Source organism: Halyomorpha halys, unplaced genomic scaffold (assembly GCF_000696795.3).
Source record: "Halyomorpha halys isolate HHAL.00 unplaced genomic scaffold, Hhal_1.1 Scaffold768.1, whole genome shotgun sequence".
In the NCBI taxonomy this organism is placed as follows: Eukaryota; Metazoa; Arthropoda; class Insecta; order Hemiptera; family Pentatomidae; genus Halyomorpha; species Halyomorpha halys.
The window spans coordinates 399,708-427,627 of record NW_027107817.1 but is presented as its reverse complement, the minus strand read 5'-3'; the positions used below and the strand labels follow the sequence as shown (position 1 = coordinate 427,627).

The following is a 27,920-nucleotide window of genomic DNA, read 5'->3' as shown; positions in this document are numbered from 1 at the left end:
ATTAATAATAAATTCTTACTAAACCAAAGCTATATCACCACTTTTCTAAAATTTTAGCACGTTTTACAAAATTTTTTGGTTTATATTTGAAATTGGACTTATTCTAAAGATAGCACCATATCACATAGACTACAGTTACTTTCTTTACTGAGGTTACCCTAGAGACTTTTCTAAATCTATTTGAGTTGTTAAAAATTAACTGCAGTCTACCTCAAACAAAATAAAAAAAAAACTTCAGATGTGTTACAATTCAACAAAAGCCTTTTTATAGTATTATTAGTTATCTTCTTAATTTTTGATAATTCTATTTTATTTATTTATTTTTTATTATAACATCGTTATCTCACTTTCTTTTAAACCTGATGAAGGCAAGAAAGTTAAGCTGAAACGTCACCACAAATAGAATATAAGTTTCACTTATTTATGTTTTTTACAATTTCACTGGCTGCACATCTTACAATCTTCTCATTTTTACATATTTGTATGAACTATATATACTTTTTTGTATAAAGTATTATTGTGTCTATACGACCAATAACAGCATTGAGTGATTTATAAAAATTATTAAAATTAGCTTTTCATTAAAGTATCCTTACAATAAATCTATTGGCTTCTCCTTACCTTAGTCATGAGATAAATAAATAAGCAAGGTGGTCCGAAACAATGTGGTGTTGGATAATTTTTTTTACTTTTATTCGAGTGAAAAATATTTATCCAGTATAACAAGAATGGTCTAGGTACTTAAATGCTAACAAGCTGATTGGAGTTTTAATATGAAATATTAGAGTATTATTCAAACATATAATTACCTGGGTTGTTCTCTAGTTTAATAGAAATATATTTTACATCATTTATGATATCCACTAATGTTACAATATTCCTTGAAAGATATTATGTATTTTGAAATCAAATTGTAAAAATAAAAAAGACCATTATAATAATTAATAACTAAAATTTATAAAAAAATTTCAATTTAGTGTAATTCTTTTGTCCAGTAGTTTAATTTAACAATAGAAGAACAGACGAAACAAAGATCAAATGTCTAATTTTGAGACTTCAAACTGATCTTTCATAACTTTTACTTTTTTAAATTATTCTTTTTTTTTTTTTTTTTTAATAAACTTCTTGAATTTGTTTATTTTGGATTTAAAGTTTTAAAATGGAAAAAAAAAAAATTTAAAAATACATTTGCTATTAGCAGTTATAACTAGGATGGGAAAGGGTCATTTGACTTTCTTACTAAGAATAAAAACTCCTATTTCTTTAAAAATGTGTTTAGTTCGACTGGAGGTAAAACAATTCGTTATAAAACAATGATTGGCAATTTTTTTATGGATTCCATGAATCCAGACTATAGAAATATAATTTTGGACCTGAAATACACAGAACATGGAAAATTAAGAGTCTTAAGAGGAAAGAAATTACATTTATAACGGTAAGTTGCTAGTTGACGGTAGATCTTTACACAAGGTGGTCTGAGGTAACAATCAGTGCAGTGAACAAAAAAAAATAAACAAACTTTTTTTTAGTTTCTTTGAGTTGACTTAAAATTTCAGGCTTTCACCAGGGCCAAGAAGGTACAAATTCATATAACAACCATGATAAAATAAAACAGTAAAAAAAAAAATTAAGAAAATATCAAATAGTAATAAGAGAAAGTAATGTGTAATATGATATATTATTCTTTAATTAATGATTTAATTTCTAATTATATTCTGTTTTTTTTTTTTATTCTATCATGGTTGTTATCTTGATTTTTACTCATCCCAGATGAAAGCCCAAAATTTAGGCTGAAACATCAGAATTCATAAAAAAATAAGTTCTGCTTATTTTTGTTCTTCACTTCACTGACCGTGCCCCTGACAATGTTCTTGTCAAATAGAAATGATATTTATTTTACTTAATTCCACAAGAGAAGTTTTGGTAAAAAATTTATTGTAAACCTTCATTGTGAATAAATAATTGTTAGTATAATTATTGTATTGTATAATTATATTATAGCATTTTGAAGTTTTATTTTTTCTTCTCCAGATTTTTTGAAATCATTTTAAACTTGTACATCAAAACTTTGTATTTATTATAATTTAAAATATATAGAAATAGAAATAAAGAAAAGTCAAATTGAAATTGATAATAAAGAGTATAAAATTAGAAAATGAGTAAAGAAACTCGATCTTTATCTGGGAGGTAAATTCTTCCGTTCTCCTAATGTTAAAATATAAAAGGCATATTTAAAATATACTGGTGTTAAAATATAATAATATATTGGTTACTGCTTGTCTTTAATCAAATCACAATATGGCATACCCTAGAAGTCAGGTGCTTTCCACAGCCAGGGGTCTAACGAGGTAAAAGACAAAAATTGATGGTTTTTTTTAAAAATATTTGAGTTAAAGTTCTTCAATTTTTGATAAATATTCATATTTCAATTAGACTATTACATAGGAATCTATCGACAAAGCAGATCATGTTTGTCTCATAAAGATATTTTTATTATTTAACTTTGAAAATTCCAGAATTACTCACAGACGAGATCTGCTGGATTAGAGAAGAGTACTGTAAAGAAACATTGTCCTATGATATTACTACAAATTGACTACATTCATCAACTTTGTTAGTAGCGGTGCAAATGTAGCTAAAATATACAGGATAGAATGGCAACTGTCTAAGCGATGCCAAATCATACTTACAAACTAAGGGATTAGTTAAAAGAGATCTTCGGGATCTAAGACAATATATAGATCACCTTAGCAACCACTGTATATTGTAGATCACTTATTTTGAGAATTATGTTTTTTCATATTCATAAGTTCATACTCAAGCATTACTGAATGAATTTTCACAATTGTAGAGATTTTAAGATGCTTAAATATAGAACTTTCTAAGATAACCCAAATCGCTTATACACATACGATCGAACCTCTATATATTGAAATTTTTATAGGAACCTTAAATTTTTATCAAGAAAATAAATAAGTTCTGAATATTAAATATAATTTTTTAATATCGAAAAAAAATAAATTAAAAAAAAAATGTAATTACTAACAAAAAGGCCTAAGTTTACATTTATAAGAATGAGTCATAATAAAATAAAGAAAAAAAAACAACCCAGTTTAAAAGTTTAACAATGGAAATCCAGGAAAGACTTCAGTTAAGAAAAATAAATTATACCACCCACTGCGGCGAGATTCGAAATCTCATTCCTAAAAGGGTGAAATTTTCATTTCATTCAGTTAAATTCACTTTAACCTTACCTTGTTGTGTACATGGTGTAAAAAATAATTAATTGTGAAAGAAAAGTTTAATTTAATAAAAGAACTAAAAATCTAAATGAAACAAAAAATATGATGTTATGAAGTCCGAGACTCGATTATTAAAACATTTGGAAACTATGTAGTAGATTAGAATGATTTAAATCCACAAGGTTTCGCAGAAGCAATAGTGTGGAAATGATATGACTTACAATTTAGACATAAAATTTGGCTTTGATACTTCTTTGACTCTAAGAAATTACTGTAAATGTTTTCAATGTAACAAAGATAAAAAATTTCAATCTTTCTATATATCCGAAATTTCTATACATCAAATTTTTTTCAAGGAATCTTCATGTTCCAAAAATAAGCCGCTGAAAGCTTAATTAAGTATATAAGTCATTCTGTTATCATTAAAATGAGAAGATGGTCGGGGGTTACGGTCAGCAAAGATACACAAATAGACAAAACTTAATTATTTGTACCAACATTTTGACCTGTATTTCACGCCTTTATCATGACTGAAAAACATAAGATAACATCCTTAATTCAGAGAAACATAAAAATAAAATAATAACTAACTTCGAAATATACTTATAACAATAAATTAAATAGATAGTAGTTGATACTAATAGATGAGAAAATATAATATTACTAACTACTATGTACTTAATTTATTTTCAAGTTTGTTTGTTATTATGTTAATTTTATTTTTATGTTTCTCTGAATTAAGGATGTTATCTCATTTTGTTTTTCAGTCATGATAAAATTCAGGTCAAAATGTCAGTACAAATAATTAAGTTTTGTTTATTTGAGTATCTTTGTATCTGACTGAACCCCAACCATCTTCTCCTCATATCAACCTAGCATCTCATAAAGATTTATTTTATTTTTATTCAAATAAAAAATTTTAAAAGCATTTTTGCATTCAACAGTTCAAATATAGAGGTTCGAATATATTTCAAACAACATTTGCATACAAAAAAAATAAATCATTGAATTAAACATTTAGCACGTCCGATTTAAAATATATTACATCAAGGTAGGACATGAACAAATATTCGTTAAATGATTATGAAGACTAGGATGGTAGCAAAGGTAAAATTACATAGATCTTTTACAAAGCTATGGTTATTTGTAATAAACAGATATTTTTTAAATATAAATTTCACCTCAAGAGATTTCATCTGGTGAATAAATATTTCATAGACATGTTAATTAACTTTGACAGCAATACTAAATGGATTGCTGTGATTATAATAATAATAGTAAAATTTTTTTTTCTTCTTAACTGGAGTAAATAAGTCCATATTAACACTAGAAGTTTTGAATAAATTTTCAACAAAACAAAACAATAATATACATATACATATATATATTGCTCCACTTTCAAATTGTCATAGGCAGATATGGGCAAAAATTAGCTATAGTTGAAGCTAATAGCTAAAATTACCATGGATACGACACTTATTCATGAATGAACCATTCATAAATAAATATCGTATCCATGACAATTTTATCTATTAGTTTCAGTTGCCCAACTCTGGTCATAGGGCACATTATTAACCTCTTTAATACCCTAACTTAAGGTTATATATATCTTTAGTTCAATTTGTTTATAAATAGAAAATAGAAACTATTAAATCTTGATAATTCATTTGGATATTATTGATTGAAATATTTAAAAAATTTTAAATCAGTCTCAGATTTAAATTTTTTTATATATAAAAAAGAAAAAACAAATTGAAACTGTAGAAACAAAAAAATGAAATCATTAAATCAAGAAGGCATTGGATAAACAAATATATGAGGCTCAGATATTTATACCACTTTTTCAAAAGTATTCATAGTGAAAATTAATTTTGAGTTCTGAAAAAAACATAGGATTATTATATAAATAATTTTGATCAGATGTTTAATAGCCTCGTCCCTTTCAAAGACTGTGTTTAAAGAGGCATTTTTAAATATATATAAATAACACTAAATAAAGAAAAATAGAATCAGATTGATGTAAAAATCTTAAAATCACTAAAATTATACAATCAGCGGACAAAGTCAACTCATAACTTTGTTACATTACAAAAACTTTCTCCGCTTTTTGATAAGGAAAGATCTCCTTCGTCCTAGGGCAGATGATCTGTCCGTTATTTTCAGCAGCCATTTGTAGAAGAGACTGTACAAACAATAAACCATATTAATAAAAATAGAAAAAAAAATGAATCTAATATATTTAAATAAATAGAGGAGACTGTTGCATTTATGAATGTTGAGCTTTATTCTTCCAGTGAAGTTGGAAAAAATTAGGGTTTTTTGTACCAGTGTATCCTACAGCTGCTTTTATCTCCATACGACAAATATATGATTAGCTCCGTAAAAATCAATTTTTTTTTTTTTTTAAAGGACTAAGTAAAATTTTGATTGATCATTTTCATCATTTAATGATTTTTTATTTCCAAAAAGGAAAATCCGCTGTACAGATGGTTAACAAAATTAGCAGTGTGTATGGCGATGATACCTTAGGAGAAAGCGTCCGTAAGTGGGTCGTTCTTCAACTGATAATCAACAGTTGAACCAAATTCAAGCATTGGTCACAAACAACCCTCACTCTACAACACGAGATATCGCAGTAACACTTGTGTGTCAAATCATTTGGAGGTTGTGGGATATGTTTCTCAAAGTGATACATGGGTTCCTTACAATTTGACATAAAATAATTTATTGAACTGCATATCCATAAGCGATTCCCTCCTGAAATGCAATGTTAATAATTTATTTTTTCCATCCACCCTCTTTACCTGACCTTGCCCCAACAGATTTTCACTTATTTCGGGCCCTTCAAAACTCTCTTAGTGAGAAACAGTTAATTCGCACAAGGACTGAAAAACACACATAGAGAAGTTCATTACACAAAAATCTGAGAAGTTCTGGGAGGACGGAATTAAAAAATTACCTAAAAGGTGGTAACATGTAATAGATCAAAAGGGGTCATAAATAATTGATTAAAAATATTTACAAGAATCTGAAGTTTTCATTGAAAACACCAGTAAAGAACGCTATGAACTTATTTTACAACACAATATTTCTTACCTTTCTTCTAACAACATATTTGTTTCCTAAAATTGCTTCAGTTTAGTTGAAATAAAACTTTGAGGGGCATTAACATGTTGACTGCCAGGGTTGTCAACGTCTTCATTTTGATCTGAATTTTCAATCATTTTTAGCCATTCCATAGTTTACTTTTATTTCATGTTATCTATACTCCCACTTAGTAACATTATTTTAGTTATTTGTATCCTTTTTTTAGCCCCAATGAAGCCCTGCAAAGTGGGACGAAACGTTGGCTCACAATAAATTGTTAAATTACTATTTGCGTTATTTTGACCACACCCGGACCTTCTTCCTTTTAATATTACTTCCTGTATTAAAATTATTAGTTAAATAGTTTTGTATTAAAAATGGTCATTGTCCTTTGGTTAGTTGGAGATGTTGCACCAAATGACGAAAAATCATTTGGTTTGGTAAATTTTCAATATTTAAATAATAAGAAACAAGAGTGGTTCAGAACTGGTTAAATATTCGTTTAAAAACTTAAATTAAAACCTTACGTTTAAATTAAAAACCTGATTTTCAAAAATTAAATTTTATCCACTGGTACAACTGCCTCCCCCAAGTCATTCAAAATCCAACTTATCGAACAAGGTATGAAAGCAAATGAGATTCCGGAGGAAACCATTAAAAGTTGCAAAAAAATATAAAAATTCTAATTATAGTTATTATTTTACAATAGGGTTGCTTTATTACAGCACCTTTACTGATCTGAAATAAATACTTATCAGGATTCTCATTCCGTAATCAACATTCACCTTTATCATGATACAACAGTTGATAGGGATTAAAAAAGGTATAATATTTACCTCTTGTTCCATGGAAGTAACTTAAGTAATTTAATATTTACCTGTTGTCCATAGACGTAACTGTTAGGTAAAACCATTGGTTGGTTATGCTCATTGAGAGGAAGGCCTGAAATATGGCAAATCAATCTCGAGTGTGAACAATGAGCGAAAGGTAGAGGGTCCGCCAACATGTTCAGCCAGTCCTGGCAAACCGGGCATGACTTGTTCTTCTGTTCATAACTTCCGTAACACTGAGTGAGGATCTTACATTAAGGAAGAATATTATTTATAAAATTTATAGATTTAAGTTTATTTTTCTCTTCAAAAACTTCGCTCATAATGGAGCATTGCAATTTGTATACAGAATAAACTTATCAAATAAAATCATTATCATCAAGACATGAACTTTATGACTTCTTATAAATACCCAATATAAAACCAAAAACAAACACACATAGCAAAGATAATTCCAATAGGAAGTGAATTAGCACGAGATATGTTCTGTAAGTATAGCATGACAAAATGGCAACGAACAAGATTGTGGGAGATATTTTCCAAAATATAAAATTACAGTAGAACCTCCATTACCTAGGGCTCTATCAACCGGGGTTTTTCTTAATTTTTACACCATTTATTTTATATGTATATCTATTTAAAAAAAATAAATAGATAAGATTATTTTTAATGATTACACAATAGTTAATTATGAATTGTTCTTAAAAAAAATAAAAATAAAATAATGAATGGAAAATCACAGGAAGCTGATATCAGTCATAGTCGAAATCATATTCTAGAAACATAAATGTTTTTAAATCTTTCTATGAAATTCCTATTGGCCTTAAAATTGAAATTTCTTAATTTCAATTTTTCCGCTTCCCAAGGATGGCTCCACAAATTAAAAAAAAAGACAATGATATCTGTTGGATGTTATTAGAAAAGAAATGTTCAATAAAAAACAAACTAAAATTACTGTTGGAAGATTGCTGATTGACCGTGTGTATCAATAAATGAAATATGGTCCGGGTGCGGTCAAATTAAACTCAAATAGTAAATTGGTATACTATTTTTATTTGAGCCAACGTTTTGCTCCACTTTGCAGGGCTAAAAAAGATACACACACTTGTCGTATCCCACTCATTTGGTATATTGTCTTTCTTAATCATTTATATTTATTGTATCCCATCGTTTTTCTATCCATGTAAATTTTAATTTTTTTTTTTTTTAAATATATCTTCTCGCCCTCTATTATGCATATTATCATTTATTGTTTACCTAATTTTAATATTTTTTACCCTATTTACTTTAAAATTATTTTCAAATGTGACGTACTTAACCATCCCCACTCCTCTCAATACAAACAGTTCACTATGACTTTGACTTCTGTCAAAACAGGTATGCATTCTGTCTCGTTCATTTTCATTTGATTTGATTTTTATCCCTTTTCATCTCTTAATTTGTACTTTCTTTAATATTTCTTCTCTTTATATGTTACTATTACCGTTTTCATTTATTTTTTATAACCTTTAATTTTTCTCATTTACATTTTCTACGTTTCATTGTATGTGATTCATACCCTTGTAATTTTTCCTCTTACTTATTTTACTTATGTTAAGTATTTGTATCTTTTTTAGCCCTGATGAAGCACTGTAATGTGGGGCGAAACGTTGACTCAAATGAAAAATAGTACATAATATTACTATTTGAGTTTAATTTGATCGTACCCGGACCAAATTCCAATTATTAAAATTACTGTTTTTTTCTCTAAATGAAAATACATATGTAAAAACATGCATACAATCATTCTTATGTATATTTGTATATTATAATACAATATATTTAAAACATTTGTTGGTTAATATAAGTGAGTTTCTGCATTTTTTTTTTTAAATTAACTTTCTTATCTATCACATCTAGTTAATAAAATGTTATTCGATTATCCGAGAGTTTTGATTATCTTTGAACCCCCTAACCATCATTACCCTGGATAACAAGGGATTTACTGCAAATGAAAAATAATGATCGTTTTTATGAAAACCAAATCAAATAAACATAATTTTTTTTTTTTATAATTATTTACTCATTTTATTTCACTTATTATTTTTGTATGAAAGTGAACAAGTTACCACTATTATTCATTGCCCAAGTTTGTGGCAGATTGTAATAATTATCAATAAATAAGTAACATGAACTTAAAATTAGGCTACTTAAATTCCTATACTTATGTGTTAAAACTTATTATAAACATCAGAATAACAGTATAGCAAAAGGATATGGGGTCTTAAGTGCTGAAAGGCCTGCCTGGAGGGCAACAGTGAAGGTACTCTGAGAGGCGAGCTGAAAAAGCTTATAGTTCTCCTGCCTGAACTGCTCGACCAAACGGAGCCATCGATCTTCATCTAACAGCTCCTTATATGCTGGGATTTCTAAAAATCATAAGATAGAAAAATCAGAAGTTCATATTTAAAAGAATATCTCATAGTCCTGTCTGTCTGGCTTTGGATGTTGAGTCCAAAAATAATAATAATAAGCATAACAAAATCTTGTTGGCTCTGTGCAACAGCATCAGAATCAATTCAGCACATAAAATCAGCCTGCCAAGTGCTTCCTGGAAAAGAATATTTACTAAGGCACAACAATGTGGCTAAAATCAAAAAATTATAACTTCTGAATGAGATTAGGCCTTATTACAAGTACAGCCCACAAGGGATCATTGATGGGCGGGATGTCAAGCTCTATTGGGACCAAGCCATCATAACCGATCACACGATTCCTCATAATAAGCCTGATATTTTGCTAATCTCTAGGAGAAGAAAATATACAAGTAGCCGAAAAAATTCGGAAATATCAGGATCTAGGAGAGAAATTAAAACAACTGCATAAGCTTGAGAAAGTTAGGGTGCTACTGTTGATTATCTCAACAAATGGTCTGATCCCGGAGACGACACTGGAGATCATTAAGGATCTCAATCTGTCATTAAATATTCTGAAACTAATGCAGAAAGCTGTTTTGCTCAGGACTGCGAGCATAGTCAGGAAATTCATTAATATTAAAGATTAATTTTTTCTAGCTTCACCCTTGACCTAGGTCCGGGTACTTGCTACTTCCAGTGAAAATCAAAAATAAGGAAAATTCCTTCTTTAGTCACCCAAGAAGAAAAAGGGACTCTTTGCTTTGGATCACCTGGTGAGAGGACGTCCCCTGAGAGCAGAGGTGAAGAGAATCTTTTGTTGACCTTTATAAATAGCATTGTGGGAAAGAAGACAAAACGTTTTGTTTACAGTTAGTGAGTGTTTGTTGAGAACGGAGACATAGAGTAATTGGTTAGTGTTGCTCAAAATAGAATTACAGCAGATTTGTAAAGGTAGCTAATAAATAATTTAATTCAGTGTCATTAGTAGCTGAATGTATGTCCTGATTGCCTAGAAACCCGCCCTGAGATTAAGAGTTTATAATATTATATATATACTAAAATAAAAATTCTCGTATTTATCTAATATTTAATCTTTTTATTTGACATTGTCATTTTCAAAGCTATCTTTTAGATATGAGAATAAGTAAAAAAATATCAATAAATAGAATAAAAAAAAAAAATGATATTGAATATTAAAATATTATGATATGAAGGCAAGCAAATAAAGATGGACAGGACATATGGCCGAAACATGCCATCAGGATGCCTCTACACAAAAATGAATGCCAGTTTAGTAGGTAAGAGACGACGTGAGAGGTCTAAACCAGATGGATAGACAGAATCAACAAGATGAGAAAAAGCTGCATGTAGCAAATTGGGAAGCAGTAGCACAAGATAGGAAGGCGTGGAGGATGGTTCGGAGGACCAAAGATAAGGACTGTTGAGCCGACAGAAAGAAAAAAAAAAGTAAAATGTTGGCACTGATAAAATAAGTTTTACTTATTTGTATTTTCCACTGATTGCATCTACGTCCTCTTATAATATCCACGGTCAATAACAAATACATTATAAAGATAATATTGGCTTACACTGGCCTTTTCACTTAGTAAACTTAATTCCCATCTTTAATTTCATTGTTAAAACAATTTATACAATTATGAGATTCTTAGAAATTTAGTTACCAGTGTTCGATGGAAAAGCTAAAAGAGCCATACAATGTTGTATTGACGGGAGCTGATCTTCTTCGTAGGTCGAGAAATACTTCCTTGCGTGACTAAAATCAAAAATACAATGTTAATTTCTTTGATTGATTCTTTTAACATTAAAAATTTAAAGTTAAAAACAGAAGATTATTACCGGACAGCATCCAGCCGCCTGTCGGCTTTAACCAGCTCTACAAATTCTTGTACTCTCAGATTGAACTCCATCGTTGAATGCAGTTTACGAAGTTTTGATCTGTTATCATGGCACCAAGCAAGGCACTTAGAAGTCTCTCGTTCCATTAACGATTTCTCAACTTCTCGAGATACCATAAAAACCTCTGAAACATAATATACAGATATTTGAAATCTGGGATATTATAATTACTTCAATTGAACAAAAAAAAAAAAAAAATGATCTATATAACTTTTGTTTATAATCAATTAGAAAAGTTAATGTCACTACAACTAAAAAGTAGAAAGCTAGAACACTTTATGTAATTTTTTCAATTCTTCACTATTAATCATTTTGCTATATTTACACATTTTGGCTTATTAATAGGAAGATGGCCTAGGAGGCAGTTTAAAAATCTATACAGAACAGCAGAAAAAATCTATTTACGGAGGAATAACATTTCACCCCGTGATGCAGAGGGATCCTTCAGGTTTAAATGAAAACAAGACACAAACATGGTAAGATATGTCAAGACTGTAAGAATATACATAGAAAGTTAATTATTTGGTTTATATTTTTCATCAGGTTTATCATTATTCAGTTATCAATAACGTATTTTATTAGAATCCAAAACCTAATTTTTTTTTTTAACTATGGCCAAATAGATGTTTTAAACTCATAGATCTTGATTATTTTCCACTAAAAAAAAGTTAGTTCTGATTAGAACTCAAAAGAGAACTTGACAAAATTGCGATTGGCTGCTAAACTGTATTGAATTGCTAATTTATAGCATACTGATCAGTTCAATAAAGAATATTCAAATGGATGAAAGGGAATTAGTTGAGACTAGTTCAATATTTTTTCTTTCCTTCTTTTTTCCTCTTTCTTTCTTTATCTCTTCTAATTTTCTCTATCAGTTTCGACTTACAGAGTCGACAATACCCAGCCAAGGTCTAATACAAATGATGATGAAGGTTTCTCAGTTCGGAATAATGGTTTCCACCATACTCAGATACTGGTTCCCTTTAACACCCAGCCCCTCCAAAACATTACTAGCATGAGGAATGGTTCCTCTACTTCCGAAAATCATTTTTCACCAAATTCTTCTGTATACTATTCACGTAAGTAAGGAATACATTTTGTATAAATTTCCTCTTTCTTTGACTGTATCTTACACTCTGTTCCTGATCGTTTACATATCGTTTGGAGTCTTGTTGTCGGATCTACTATTAATGCTTTCTTTTCAGTCGCTCTAAATGCTAGAATAATTACAAACCTTGCAGAGCCCTCTGTATCTGTGCAATACACCTCTTGGAAACATGTATAATTTTTAATGAACTGTAGATCAATATCATATTTCATTCACAGTATCATATATTTCATTTTTTTTATCATACAGTTCATTATGATGACTCAATTGTTTTTCAGTTTTTAAGACACTACTTACATATCTTATCTTATAGATATCTTCTTATCTTAATAACATTATATTTCATATTTCATTGAAATCAATCTACTACTATCTACTTCCATGGTTATGTATACTACCAAATTTGTTGGTTTATTTATTACTTTTTAATTTTTATGTTTCTTCGAATGATGGCTGTTATCTCTTTTTGTTTTTTAGCCCTGATGAAGACCTGAAATGCAGGTCGAAACACCGGCACAAATAAATACCATCCCCCCCTCCGAACATTTTCTCCACATGTATAATTATTCTTCTCCAGCAGTTTAAGTATTTTCTTCTTTACATTTTTGTCCCAGTGGTGAGAAGGGGCATGTTGTTAGGAAATTTTGCCATTACATGAACAGGGGTTTCAGACACTTGTCCACATTTGTAGCAGAGGGAAACAACTTCTCAGTTTGCCTGGCCACCTGTAACTAGAACTCCAAGTAGAGGAGTGTAGTTCACATTTAATTTTAGAGCATTTTTCAATTCCGAGCAAGTGAGAACTTTTCAGTCATACATAAATCCATTGGCCTATTTGTTTGATTTAAAATGGAGAACACCTAATCCATGCTATTGCATTGGCTCCAATCATCAAATGTCTTCTTTCTTAGAGGCTGTCTAACTTTCTTTACTGGTAGCGATGCTTCTATACTATTTACATTAATGCTTAAGAAATCTACACAACATAAAAATCGCCTCAAACAAGACATTCCTTAAATGTAAGAGACCAATATTTGGGAAACAGAACAATGCTGAAGGGGAGTTTCCTATTGACATTACATAAGACCTAGGCCCTTGTTTCTTTCTTGGTGCATATATTATAGGCAAACCTATAATGACCCTTATACTTCAATACATAAATACTTCTACAAGTATTTCATCAATTGATTCCAACAGAGAAGGGTGCATTTTCACCAATTGCACTGTCTGCAACAGATAAATTAGAGAGAGAGAGAGAGACAAATCTATTAATCACATTGATTTTCTGATTCGGTTTAAAGAGATAGGAATTAATAAGATTTTTAACACGATGGTTTACCTTAACAATTGTATCATTATCAAATTCTAACTTACCAAACCGAAATCCAAGGTACCACCTTCTTCTATAGATTGAATTTATATTTATATTTCTGGAATTTACTTTTCATTTTTAAATAAATTTTCATATAATAATAATTAACAAACCTTAGTTTACTTTTATTTCATGTAATATATTTTATTACTTTGTTATATTATTTTAGATGTTTATTTCTTTTTTGCCCCGATGAAGTGGAGCGAAACATTGGCTCATAATAAATAGTTTTATTAGCATTTGAGTTTTTTTCACAGCACCCGGACCACCTTCCTTTTATATTTCTATTTGAATATTTGAATTTGTAATTAGACCAGAACTTTAATTTCTTGTATGGCTTAGAATTTGAAATTATTTTGTATATATCAGACAAATAACCAGTTTTCAAAACCTAGGATTATTTTCTGAAAAATCTATGGGTTTAAAAGAAATACAAAACATCCAAAATATAGTTCTGTTTAAAGTCTGAGTTTTTATGAAGAGAAAATAACTCAATGAGTGGAAGAATTGTATGTTTTGTGCATCTAAAAGCATATGTTGAACTCATTATCAGGTAAACCATAGTTTTTAGAATCAGTACTTACTGATTATGTCTTAACAAATTAACATCACATGATACAATCTGATAGATACATATCAGCATTCACATAAATCATCTTATAAGTGTGTAAAAATCAACATCATGATTTTTATATTGTTTAAAAATAAACTCATGCATCATTCTAGAAATATCTTGTCTCAACAATCCTTATATAGTACATCTACATATTTTTTTTATGAATTTGGTAATTCTTTTAAAAGTTTTTAGAATGATGTATAGTTTTTTGTTAATAAATGGTATAGATATTTTATTGAACTAATCACAGCTTATAAGCAACAAATTTTACAACTGAAGTAAAAAAATTATACCATTTCAATGTTGATAAAAAAAATTGTTTATCAACTCACTTTCTAAATTTTTACAATTTCATTTCATTAAAATGATGCACATTAATGTATGTAACCTTCAAAGAAAAATGTACAATTATTTTCGAAATAAGAAAAAAAGTAAGTAATTATTAAAGTAATTAAAAAAAATACAGAGAATCCTAAGTGAATCTTAAAAGTAGTTTCAATAACTAGGTTAAACTAAAAAGTTACCAATGTTGGTCAAATCAGTTAGATCTGAGGTTTGGGCCAGTCGTGAAGCAGCACTGTAATAACCTTTCCTTAGAAAATACTCGACCAACATTCGGTCAAGACGTTTTCTACACCATTGTGAAGTACTTGTATGCTCTTTTAGATGTTCCAGTCTCCGCTTACAAACATAACCAGCTTGTAGCTCCTCGCAGATACTCTCTTCAGCCTAAAATAAATATTTATGACAATTCTAAGCTGAGCAGTCAAACCTGAGCCAATTTAAAATGTACATTATTTCATGCTTGGTTTACTGGACATTGGATAGTACTGGCAAAAATTTTAGAAAGTTTCCTATCCCAAAATTAAAGTAGGTCAGTATCTCTGATTTGAAAATCAATACTTACACATGGACACTTAAGTCTTTATTATTTTATATTATTTATATAAAGGCTTATATTAATGAAAAATTTGGACTTGACAATAATCAATATGTAGTGATGAACCAAGTAATTAGTAATTGAAAAAAATTATTTGATTAACCTTGTGACTCTTTTACATTTATGCACAATATACATAGAAAAGTACAAACACAAATCAAGTTTAAATTGTAATTAAATTCTAATAAGTACTTTTCAAATTACACAGTAGAAAAGTGCTTGATTACCTTCCGTTTGAGAACTTGAAGTTTTTCGACCATTCCTCCAAGAAGCCTACTAATGTCACCAGCTCCTACTTTTTCAGCAAAAAGTCCTTTTTCTAATTCCAGTGCAGCAGCTTGAACATGAGAAACCTCTCTGTCCAATTGTTTTTGAGCAGCACGGAATTTCTTATTCAAAAGTTCATAAGGCACCTGAATCAGAGACACAAAGGGACCAGTTTAGAAACCCAGACAGGAATGTGACAGAAAATAAATGAACCAGTTGTAGACTGTAGGGTAAGTCTAAATGTAGCAAGGTATAAAAAGAAAACTCCAACCAACCTTCAGTGTAGGATGTTCAAGGGCTTTGATATCTGCCATTGTGAAATAAATTTCATTGATAGATTCAGACTCCAATCTCCAAAAGACCCTAAAACGTATAAGGTAGCAAAGTCTTTCTATTGTTGTCAACTAACATCTGATTCCTTGATGACGTAATGGAACACAGGCGGGGCAAGGAACCAGTCAAATGGAACTGCAATTTTTGCAAAATTATTATTTTGTACAACCCTTTTAGAAATTAAAATTATTTTTATTATTTTTATCCCTTACAATTTTTATTTTATTTCATATAAATAAATTATATTTAAAAATTGAGAAATTGCACTACGTCAACACAGCGCGCGTAGCAACAGGTAAACACAATACAGATTCTATTAATTTTGAAAACATATTTCACGTCATGTTTATTTCTCATGAAACAATTACCGAATATTCAATTCAAAGACGAAAATACTTCATAGTTATATTGAAAAACTATAACAAAATATAAAAATAAAATAAATTTCAGTTTACAATATACCGTTTTTGTTACACACAAAGTTTTTTTTATTAAGTCTATTGGATATTCAACTTTTTATTCCATAACTATGAAATTAAACTACTCTCGACCAAAATCCAATTATTTGACAAACTCAGCATATGACAAAAACCTAATTTCATGAAATTGAACAATGTTTCCCAGTTTTCAAATTTGAATTCTGACATTCTTATCCACACTCTAAGTAATAATAGTCGAATTTTAATTGTATATTTAAATTCAAGCCCAAAATATATAATAAATTTGTAAATGCGAGTAACAATTATTTTTCAATAAAGTTAAACTGAAAAATACACCATTGTTTTATTAAAATTCTTTACTTACAAAATTGTAAATGATGAATTATTATTAGTTTGTCAAATAAATAATTTAAATCTATACTTATATTTTGAAATAAAATTTTAAGCATTGTTCTTGTTATTGTACGATATATATAAATTTTAGGAATGCAACAATTGTTTCCGAACAAACTAGATAATGTTTTCGTAAAACATTTTTCTTATCAATTTTTTGATTCAATTATTTATTTAGAGTCATGAATTTTTTTCTCTGAGTACGATAAATTACATAAAAATGTGAACGGTACAAAAACAACTAAAAACGTTTTATAGATTTTTTATCGTAACCCATGAGAGTATATATAAAAAATAAATCTATAAAGAACAAGCGCATTGTTGACAAAAGTACTAAAATTGAAATATATCCCGTGAAGAATAAACAAAATAATAGTTGAATATTCTAAGGAAGAACATACAATTACCTAAATGGAAATTTATGAATTATTTTGAAATGTTTATATATTTAAAATCATACATATTGTAGTTAAACTCATTGTAAAAAATAAAGAATTCGGTCGTTCAGAACATGGCATTTGACTTTTATAGTTAATTGAAGTTTTTGGCTTTATAGGATTCTTCATATATTTTCGAATGATTTTTTAGGAAATTAATATTTTTAAAGAAATAATGTTGGTATTACATTATGTTAAGTGACTCTTTGTTAGATGCAAAAGATTATAATTAAAAATTATTTTAAATCTGAGAAAGTTTTAATTTCTCAATTTAGAGATTATACTTCTTTACAGATTACATGTAAAATATTTTTAAAGAATCAGCGTACTTAAAATAAAGTTAATAAAAACATGAAGTTTTTTGTTTTGTCACAAGATTCTTAATATTGAAAATAGTTTTACGATATTTAAATTAGTAACGATAACGTAATGTTTCATATGAATCAATCTCAGAGCTATTTAATAAAAATTGATATAAGTGTGTTTATATTATTTTCAAATCATTTGTAAATATCTTAGATAATTTAAAATTTTTAATTACTGTTCTAATAAATTTACGTGATAATCGAAAGATATGAACCATGAATTAAAAAGCTGATTCAGGGTTGGGAGAAGATGAAGGAGAGGGAATCGGTTTGTTGAGCAGCCGCGTGGTAGCGCTGGAGTCGGCAGTATGGCGGACGGGGCAGGGTTCTCGCGAAATCACGCCAACTCCACAGCCTTCACGAGAACACGTCGGCCATCTTCCATCGTTAACTCTCTCCATTGACTCTCCACTCTTTGCGCTTGTTTTATGTGTTTTATTAGGTTATTCAAGTGTGAGAAAAGTGCTTCGCCACTAATATAAGTGCCGTATTAAAGGGTGTTAATTTTCGAGTAGTTTTAGTGTTAATAAACAGTGTTTTAACAATTGTGAGTTGTCGACTGTTAAGAGCAACTGAACTAAGGGACCAGCGTGGCTGTCCATTCTTTGTTTCTTGCAGTTTACAAGGTGAGTTTATCGTATTAATCACGAGAAATCGTCATTTCTGTCGTGATCCGATAATCATGTCACTTTTTAAAGCAATATTTACCTTTTTAAGAGATGAGTTGGTGTTGTGGGTTTGTTATACGCTCATGTTTCACCCAGTGTTATGAAGCTTGTATAGTAGCCTGACTTTCCACGCTTTCAAAATTGACTTATTTACCAATCTCATTTAAAAATTCGGCCCAATTTAGTCAAAATTCAGATATTTTGAAAGAAATGTTGGTGTTTCTTGTGTATTCATGAGATGCACTTTCTATAACCGCTGGACTGTAGTTGCGTGACCTAATAAGTGATTCGCCTACCATTGCTGTTGTTTCTTAATCCTCAACTTGTTTGTATGTTTTTCAAAATTTCTTAATTTCTTATAAAACGTATTCGATCGAATTGTTTTTGTTTTGTTTAAATTTTCGAATGTTTGTAGTTTTTTTAGCATTATTAAAATTATTAGTTTTAAACAAATGAATTTCGATTTTCTTTTTTTTTTCTGTTTAAAAATTTTGTTATTTTAAAAATTGCTTTTATGCTCTGTTCTACTCAGCTGATCTGTAAAGCGGCCATTTATTTTTTTCTTAAAGAACTTTTTTTTCTTCGTAGTTATTTTTAGGCGTTTAATTGTGTCAAATTGATGGTGAATTATGGCCACTAGTTTAGAGGTTATGTGTCTTACCGGTTGTAGATGTCATTACATAATGTTGATATTAGGCTTAAGTTGCCTTTTTGGAAAATAATTTCAAGTTGGAGTTTGTGTTTTCTAATTTAAGAGAAAAGTTTTTTGTTTCACGTTGACGAATTTTGGCGGTTTGATCATCTCCCCCCCCCTCTTTCTCCCTCGCATGGACAACTGCAAGGCGTCCCTCGGCCAAGCAGCCATCTATTCATTTGCACCACGTGCACTTCTAATTAATGCAATTATCATCCTAACTTCGTTGCAATTAAATAGTTAGCCCGTAATTTAAAACTCGATTTGATTTTAATGGTTTATTATTGGTGAGTATAAAGTCCAAGTGGCCACATCCAATTGGTAGGTGGTCTACCTCAACAATGGTACAAAAGCACAAGGATTCAATACATTAAAAGTAAAACAAAAGCGACTCAAGTTTACCAAATCCCCTGTTTTATTTATTATTTTTGAATAATTGAAGTATATTTGTTTTCTAATTCGATATTTATGTCTATACTAGTTGAATAAATTTATTTTTTAACTTTCAATATTTTACATATAAACGTTTATTGAATTGATATTTTCAGTGTGTCATATTAAAATAGTATTAGTGGTCTCTTATAATAAATCAAAAATAAGAAATAGATAATGGATTTGTGTACAAGCAGAAGCATTAAAAAAAAAACACTTGAGTTTACCAAATTTCCTGAAGTATTTTTTTCTAATTCAATATTTATACCTTTAATAGTTTAATAAATTTGTTTTTTAACTTACAATATTTTATATATAAATGTTTATTGAATTAATATTTTCAGTGTATCTTTTTAAAACAGTATTAGTGTACTCTTAAAATATATCTTAAATAAGAAATAGTAATTGGATTTGTATATAAGCACAAGCATTCTCATAATAAACGTAAGTTTACCAAAGCTCCCTTCCAATTTATTATGTAAATCTATAGTAAAGATGTTTTCAAATTTGAAAATCGTGTCTGACATAATTATATTAATTTGTTTATCTTTTCAATAAATGTAATGTTATTGTTTATTAAATTAATTGCTATTTTCAGTGCATCAAAAGAATATATATATTTATGTACTCTAAAAATTAATCAAAAATAAACAATAGATATTGAAATTGTGCAAAAGCCCAAGCATTCTACATAAAAAAAAAAGAAAACAAACGAAACTAAAGCTTACCAAATCTACTATGTTATTTATTATTTTGGAAAGCTGAAGTAATTTTATTTCATTTAAATCAAATACTCATTTTTGTAATAGATTATTAACTTTGTTTATATATTTTAAAATTTTACCTTTCATTAAATTGATGTTTTTAGTGCATCATATAATAACAATGTTGATGTACACTAAAAATAAATCCAAAATAAGCAATAGATAGAATGGTGTGAAAGCACAAACAAACATTCTACACAATAAGGAAATACAAAAGAAACTTGAGTTTACCAAATATCCTTTCTTATTTATTATTTTTGAAAGGTAAAGTAATTTTTTTTTCTAATTTGATACTTATGTTTCATATAATTTTCTTTATTTGTTCATATCTTTAAAAATTTTAATGTAAATGTGTATTTAATTAATATCTGTTTCCAGGACATAACATAAAGGCAATATTAAACACTCAAAAAATTATTATAAAATAATCAAAAATATGTATACAATTATATTCCATTAATCATGTGATGTTATAATTAAAATTTTTAATCTTCAAATACTTATTAAATAATCAATAAATTTGATTAAAAATCCTAATTTAATGAAAATTTACTATACATAATTATTTTGATAAATTATTGGACTGAATGTATTTAATACGATGTAACTCCATGCTCTATATTTTTTATTGTATTTATGTATATAATAAATTAATACAATAGATAACACTATTGTGTGTTTATTGCGGATGCTCACACTATTGTAATTAATTGAGTCTTGGTTATGACAAACTATTGAAACTTAAATATATACATTCTCTTTATTCTGTGAATTTTGTTATGTCATCGTATCATTGATCTTAAATAAGAAAAACATTGATTTGTTTATTTATTTTCTTATCTGATTTTTTTTTTAAGATGACAATTATTACTCACTATTATTAGTTAATAGCGTTATTAAATTTTTCCCTAACTGAAAATTATTAGAATGTTGTAAAGATCTTAATAAATAAGCATTAAGGATCATTGCATTAAGGTCCTGATCTGAATAACTGATAAACCAAGTTGATTTTTATTGCATATTCTGGTTTAATTGTAATAATTAAATAGAAATAATCTGTAATATACCAACTATATCATTGGCGAGAATAGTATAACGAGGCTATGAATTTATATTCAGTATGAATATAGAAGTTTGTTATTACAGGAATATCTCTTAAATTAAAAAAAAAAAAAAAAAATGTAAGAAGAAATCATTTTAAACCAGATTATGTATGTATCTAACGAAACATAAAATTTTTTGTAAAAATTATTTAAATTGAGCATTTATACTTCTCACTGTTAAATGGAAAGTCGTGACTGCGTTCTAAAAGTTTGTTAGATAAGCACGTTAGAAATAATAAAACTAGACTGAATACTATAAAAGTAAATATTTTATCAAGTCATCTATTTGTTTAGTAACAATAAACACAAATGTTTTTTATGTTCGAAGGTGGAATATAATGTTTTTTTGTGGAGATATATTTTAAGAATTAATAAAGGGACAAAGTCAAAATAATTTAAGTAATCTCAGTGAATACAGTTTTTCCCACAACACTGTTATGTGAAACAGGAAGGAGCCAACAATTGCCATGGCTTTTCTTCAAATACGTTTAGGTCTCTAGTGATATATATTCAGCTTGGTCCATGTTTTTTTATTTTAATATATTTTTACATGTTATTTATAGTAATGAACATGACATAAACATTGCATCAGTGAATAATAAAATGACATACAAGCGCAAGAGAGAAATGCTTTATTTAGCCATGCTGCCCAAATACATTGGGTTGCTACATTACACAACATACAAATCAATCCATGATCGGACATATTTACAATACATATATTTACATGATATAAAAACAAAAAACTTTTTTCCTAGTTTTCTTTTACTACTTTTGTACTAGTCTACACACTAAACATTAATATATTACTTGAAGAAGTTTATCGGGGGGGGGGTGCGGTCAGCAAAGAACAACATAAATAAACTAAACAATATTTATTTATTTTATGCCGACGTTTCGACCTGAGTTTCAGGTCTTCATCAGGGATAGTGGCGTGTAAAAGGGGACGGGAAGCAGCTAACTAATTAATATATTAATTTTTTTTTGCTATTTTACAATTTCATTCCATCTGACAATTTTATTTCATTTAATTGACTAATTTACTCTCCCTAATTCACTCTCTCAGACCCCTCCAGCGATCAGCTACCCACGTTCGATCCGTTAAACAAATTTATCATTAGATAGCAATGTGATATCAAACCAAAGACATAATAGGCACAGCAGTAGATCAGTTTACAGAAAGACAAATAAATAAATACATTTTAAAATAACAAGGCTTATATATAGGTTTAAAAAAAAAAAAAGTTAAAAGAAATACTTGAATGAATAAATAAGTTAAAACACGAATCGACAGGTTCAGAAACTAAAATATATATGCATATTTTAATATAATAAAAATTTTATGTATTTAAACTATTTATTATTTTTTTAATTAAATTATTATTTAATATTATGAATATAATATATATTATGAAAGGCCTAGAGAGCTACTTAAAAGTCATATCGTTCTTTGTGCAATGTGATCTAACATCGAATTGTTAATATTCATTTACTGTTTTGTTTTTATTTCCTTGCTGCGGAGGTAACAAGAGTATTATAACTAGATCATTTTTTAAATTTTATTCATTGCGAATTAGTTAAACTAACATGGAATTTAAAGTTCCTAAGTTTTAGTTTATTTGAATTGAATATGCTCTACTCAGTTTAGCTCCATTTATTCAAATATTTTAAAGTTGTGAACTGTTGAATATTCATTTATCAATGTCGAAGATTTCTTGAAGGGGGGAAAAAAAGGAATTGTCTGATATATCAATCATACAATTTCAGATTTTTTATTTGTAATTTTTTTTTTTTTTTTTCAACAAAATGATAATGGTCAGAGTAGGAGAGAACAAAGATCTTCGGTAAAAGGCTTGTATATATGAATAGTGTTCTAAATAGTAGATTTGATTTAATTGTTGATTATTTGCATACAAATTAGTGCATATTAATGTATTTAAGTTATTTTATTTAATTGCTTACATAATAACAATTACTAGGAATTTCTTTAATATTCACTTTTATTAAAAAAATTTGTTGTTGATGAATGTGTGAAATAAGATTAAACGATATTTTTCTATTTTTTATTTAAGTTTTCAATTGAGAAGAGGGGAAGCGTTTTTTTTATTATTTTTTTTTTATCTCCACTTTTTAGAATGTCATATCTTTTGATAAGAGGTCTACTGTATGAGTAATAATAATCACAAGTTATTAATAAAATCATATATCCTTAGTTCAATTATGATCATAACTCATCCCATTGTACATTATTTTACTGTTCTGAATAAATTTTAATTTGGTTTAATATTTTTTCTCTATTGCTTGCTAATTTAGCTGTATTCCTTTTTAAATTTCGTTTTAAGCTTGTTGTAATTCCCTGTGCAGCTCGTAGTGCGATATAGATGAAGGCCAAGTTTTAAAGACGCAGTTATGTTTACATTTCTAGTTCAAACTTGTTGTTAAATGGGCCGTATCCTTATATTTTATTGTTTAAAGGTTTTTAGTTATAATTGTTCCACATTCTGCCGCTTATCGGCAATTAGTTAAAATGTTATCTGGTCCATATTTATACTGCATAAACATTGCCAAAATAAATAAGTATTCAAATAGTTTGTTAGATTAATAATTCTACTGAAAGTTAAATGAAATAAGGAAAAATTAACTACGTGTTGTGTTAAGATGCTTTGACAAATTATTATCCCTGACTTAACTATGTTTTTTTTAAATGTATTTACTAAAATTAATGATTATTATTGCAATCAAATAATTTTATTGTTATTTTTTGTAGAATGTTCTAGGCCAGTGAGCAGCAGGTCCGTCTAATCCATACCCTGTAATTTATTCTAACTAGAAAGTATTGTCATTATCAAATGTCATATTGCCGTTATCCATTTGTTTTATTTATAGGGCTTGAGTTATGAATATTAAATCTCTCAGCTACAATATGTGTACATGTTCGTATTTATTAAAGATGAAAAAAATCTGTTTAGTGTTATTTTATAAAATAAAAAAAAATATGTTATATTAAATATTTTGACATATTAGGAAAATCAGTTACAAAACAGTAAATTAAGTTAGGGTTAACATTATGTAAATATAAGTGAAAAGAAAATTGTACTCAAATAAAAGAAAAGAAGAAATAAAATAGGCAATGATCAGAATAAAAAAAAAAAAAAAACGTAACTATTGGGTTAAAAATAAATAGGAGACGTATTAATTGAAAAGTGTATACAAAGTGTACAATGTGCAACAAACAAATAGTTGTTAACTATATTTTCTTTTCTTTGACAGCGCTTTTGACCATTTTAATTATTTAAAATGATGCAGTCAAATATTTCTATATATAATATACTTTTTTTTTTTCTTTTTTTTTGCATTTTACACTAAATTGCTTTTTAATTTAATATGTAATAGATTGTTAAAATTTTGATAGTTATTAATCTACCCTAGTTATATTTATTTATTCAAATCTATCACATATTTGGTTTAATTTAATTATTTATATTTTAATGTTTAAATTTATTTACTTCAGTGTGATGCGGAACAGAGTAGCTCATTGATAAACATTGCATTAGTTACTATAACGACCTAGGATCTAAGGACGTGACGGCCGTACGGATTGAGGCGCAGGAACGTTGTGGGTTCGATTCCCACCTGGGGGCAGTTAACATTCATTTTTCGGCAGTCCCGAAGAATGTATCTTATCACTGCCATCTAGATTAGTGCGCGGCGGCAACTCAGTTGGCAAAAAGGACCACTAGTAGGCCCCACTTCCCGGACTTGTTCCTCCCCTCCTCCCACCAAATACCAGTACCTAGTAGTATAAACTTAGTTAGCGACTAAGGTTTAGTGAATCATGTGATTATATTATAGTAATAATTTAGTTTATTTTTTAACGATATACTACTTTAATATTAGTTATTATTTTCAATATGATTCGCTCTACTTCTCATTTTGCTATCAAATGATTCAGTTTTTTTTTTTTTTTAAATAGTTACAATTTGTCCGCATACACGAAAAATTACCTCGAAATATTTATTGAAGTTCATAATCTAGTTAATTTATATGAATTGTTTGTTAGAAATATTTGAAATAATAAATAGCCAAAAAAGTTATATTGCTATCCCGCAACGACTTCAATAAAGAAAATTAATTAATTAATACGTTGATAGTCCATCACGCAATAACTTAATTCACTTTCCTGCCCATGACGCCTAATGTTGTTCTCCTCGTATTTTTTTTTTAATATACCGCTGTATGCTACAGTATATACACATTTGGTCGTAGATTCAAAGATGTAGTTGTGATAAAATTACAAATATATTTTAGTTAGGAGCCAACATATTAAAATTATTTTATTCATATAAAATTATTTAAGTAAAAATAAATCATTTTATTTAAACTGAAATCTTTCGTGGCTATTGTTTATTGAATCAATAAACTTTTATAATATTCAATTAAAATTGAAATAAATGGTACCCCATCTTCCAAAAAAAAAAAGTTTCAATTTCATTTTGTATTGGACGTATCCCGAAGATAGTATCACATGTTGTTATTACTTTTACTTTTGGGGCAGCCTTTCTGACTCTATCTATTAAAATTGTCTCAAACGTGTTTAATAAAATCTAATTAAAAAATCAGAAGTCCGTTAAATCAACGCCGTGATATCTTTTACATTGTAGTTAAGAAGTTTTGAAATATTGGTTGCGATGTATGATTTTATTATATTTATATGTTTATTATAAATTAATAATATTTTATTATTTTTTTTAATGGAAAATTAATTTTTAGTTTTGTTTTATTTGCTCTAATTCGCATTATGTTGTGTAAATTGGCAATTATTATAATTACTTACAATTAATATAATTGGTTCGTACCATGCACAAAAATTACTTTTTGAATATACAGCCTAATTAATAGTTAAAAATTGTTCGTTAGAATTATTTGTAAGATTTGAAAAAAAAAAATAATCCGAAAAGTAATTGTATTCTTAATTCTCAACTTCTTTAATTATAATTTAAAAAAGTTTGTTATCGCTAAGAAAACGTGGGCACAGGGCTACAGGGGCGGCGGTGTATAAATTCGAAATATTCTGACTGTTTCTTTCCAATTAAAAAAAGTCTATTTAGCATTAAGAGAGTCAAATAAAAAGTTTTCTGTTTACGGCAGAAGTTGTGTTGGACTCCCCCCCTCTAAGAGGAAAGTTAACTTGCGAGCAAAAGTTGCCTTCGAGGGAAGAAAAACTCTTCTATTTCCTCTCCCTTCTTCTACTTCTTCTTCTTTCTTCGCTTCCCTTTTGTTCGTTTGAGGAGTTGTTTTATTTTTTGAACGAACAAGAGATCTGTCAGTCAGGAGGTAATGTCTGCTATTTAATAAAAATAAATTAGTATTACTTGATTATTTTTTGTATCTACGATGCATAGGCTTTGTCGGGACAGTAAAAGATCAAATCACTTAATTTCAGAGTTAGAGCAGTACATCACACATCAACAGTTCCACGTATCGCTTTAATAATTAAGTTAAAGATTTTTTTTTTTAACGGATCTGTTCTAAATTACCAACGGTTACTTTCTCTACTGCGTTCCTTGTAAAGACTATCCCAAAGCTTATCTTTCGAACAGACACTTAAAGCGAGTATGTTGTAGATTATAACGCAAAAAATCCTTTCAGGCAAACCCGCCCACTAAGACCCCAGGGAGCGACGGTCCTATACCACTTTTGAAAAATTAGCTTAAAACGGAAAGAGGAGACTTTGAAGACAGTTAAATCTATATTTAACATTCCAGCAATATTTAAAAAGAGCCTGTAATGTGAAACTGGGGTTGTCAACAAGTAACCACAGTCTACAACGAGCTATGGAAAACGTCAAATACAATTTTTTTTTGTCAGTTGGCACACTGTGAAACAGTATTTTTTTTTTGTGATAGTTGGTGTGGTATAATTATTTTGTGTTCCGATGCTACTTGGTATTTGAGTAATTGTTTTTTGTTTTGTTTTTTATTAATAAATGACATTGCAGAACGAAAATGCGACCTACAGAAAGACATTTTTTTTAGGACTACTACCTAAAGAACAACTAAGGCTAAAAAAATATCGTTTGTTTACATTTTTTAATCTGTATCTCGATACAAAAATGTAAATGTTCATTTCATTTCATTTATTTATTTATTTTTAATAAATAAGATTTGCAGCTCCTCCCCTCAATACATTTCCTAACAGAAACTGTTTTAGCTACTTTAGTTAAACAACACCTTCTGAAAATCCATTAATACCAAAACCTGACAACTACTTTATACCCTCTCTTAAACGCTACACTGATAAAAGGGCGGAAGATGTTTAATAATTTAATCTAAGCGAATTGTTGTTCTATGTATTTCTTTAATCTATTTTTTTCAGTATAGGTTTTTTTTTTAAATTTAGATTGCTGCAATTCCTTAATATTTTTTAAAATTTCATATTAAGCTTTTTCCACGCTTAGTTGTTAGAGAAAGAATATAAAGTTCACGAGCATAAGATTCAAAACCTGACTGACCTTGA

The 27,920-nt window shown here is 28.4% G+C and overlaps 2 protein-coding genes across 9 annotated transcripts in view; one reads left to right on the top strand and one right to left on the bottom strand.

Annotated features, from left to right (window-relative positions):
• Positions 1-676: 676 nt before the first annotated feature.
• On the bottom strand, positions 677-16,217 carry Kaz (Katazuke). Its single transcript, XM_067046138.1, has 8 exons — positions 16,051-16,217; positions 15,736-15,921; positions 15,093-15,297; positions 11,413-11,596; positions 11,238-11,329; positions 9,418-9,567; positions 7,207-7,400; positions 677-5,424 (listed from the first exon to the last, which is right to left on the bottom strand). Exons 1-8 carry the CDS (start codon positions 16,087-16,089, stop codon positions 5,323-5,325), a joined length of 1,152 nt encoding a protein of 383 aa, XP_066902239.1. The 5' UTR covers positions 16,090-16,217; the 3' UTR covers positions 677-5,322.
• A 1,829-nt stretch (positions 16,218-18,046) lies between these two features.
• CtBP (C-terminal binding protein) overlaps positions 18,047-27,920 on the top strand; it is a 191,699-nt gene continuing 181,825 nt past the window's right edge. For 4 of the 8 annotated variants that reach the window (XM_067046136.1, XM_067046137.1, XM_067046133.1 and 1 more), the window contains exon 1: positions 18,047-18,369. The gene's annotated coding sequence lies outside the window, so the exon portion shown is untranslated. The remainder of the gene's footprint in view (positions 18,370-27,920) is intronic. The other 4 variants (XM_067046132.1, XM_067046130.1, XM_067046135.1 and 1 more) reach the window with 2 other exon arrangements.

Bases quoted from the DNA above. Each gene is read 5' to 3' on its own strand.
- Kaz (XM_067046138.1), bottom strand. From the start codon at position 16,089: ATGGCAGATATCAAAGCCCTTGAACATCCTACACTGAAG. The intron at 11,330-11,412 runs GTAATAATCTTC...TTTTGATTTTAG, and splicing joins AGGCGGCTGGATGCTGTCCG to TCACGCAAGGAAGTATTTCT. The intron at 7,401-9,417 runs CATATCCTTTTG...GTAAGATCCTCA, and splicing joins CCTTTCAGCACTTAAGACCC to CTCAGTGTTACGGAAGTTAT.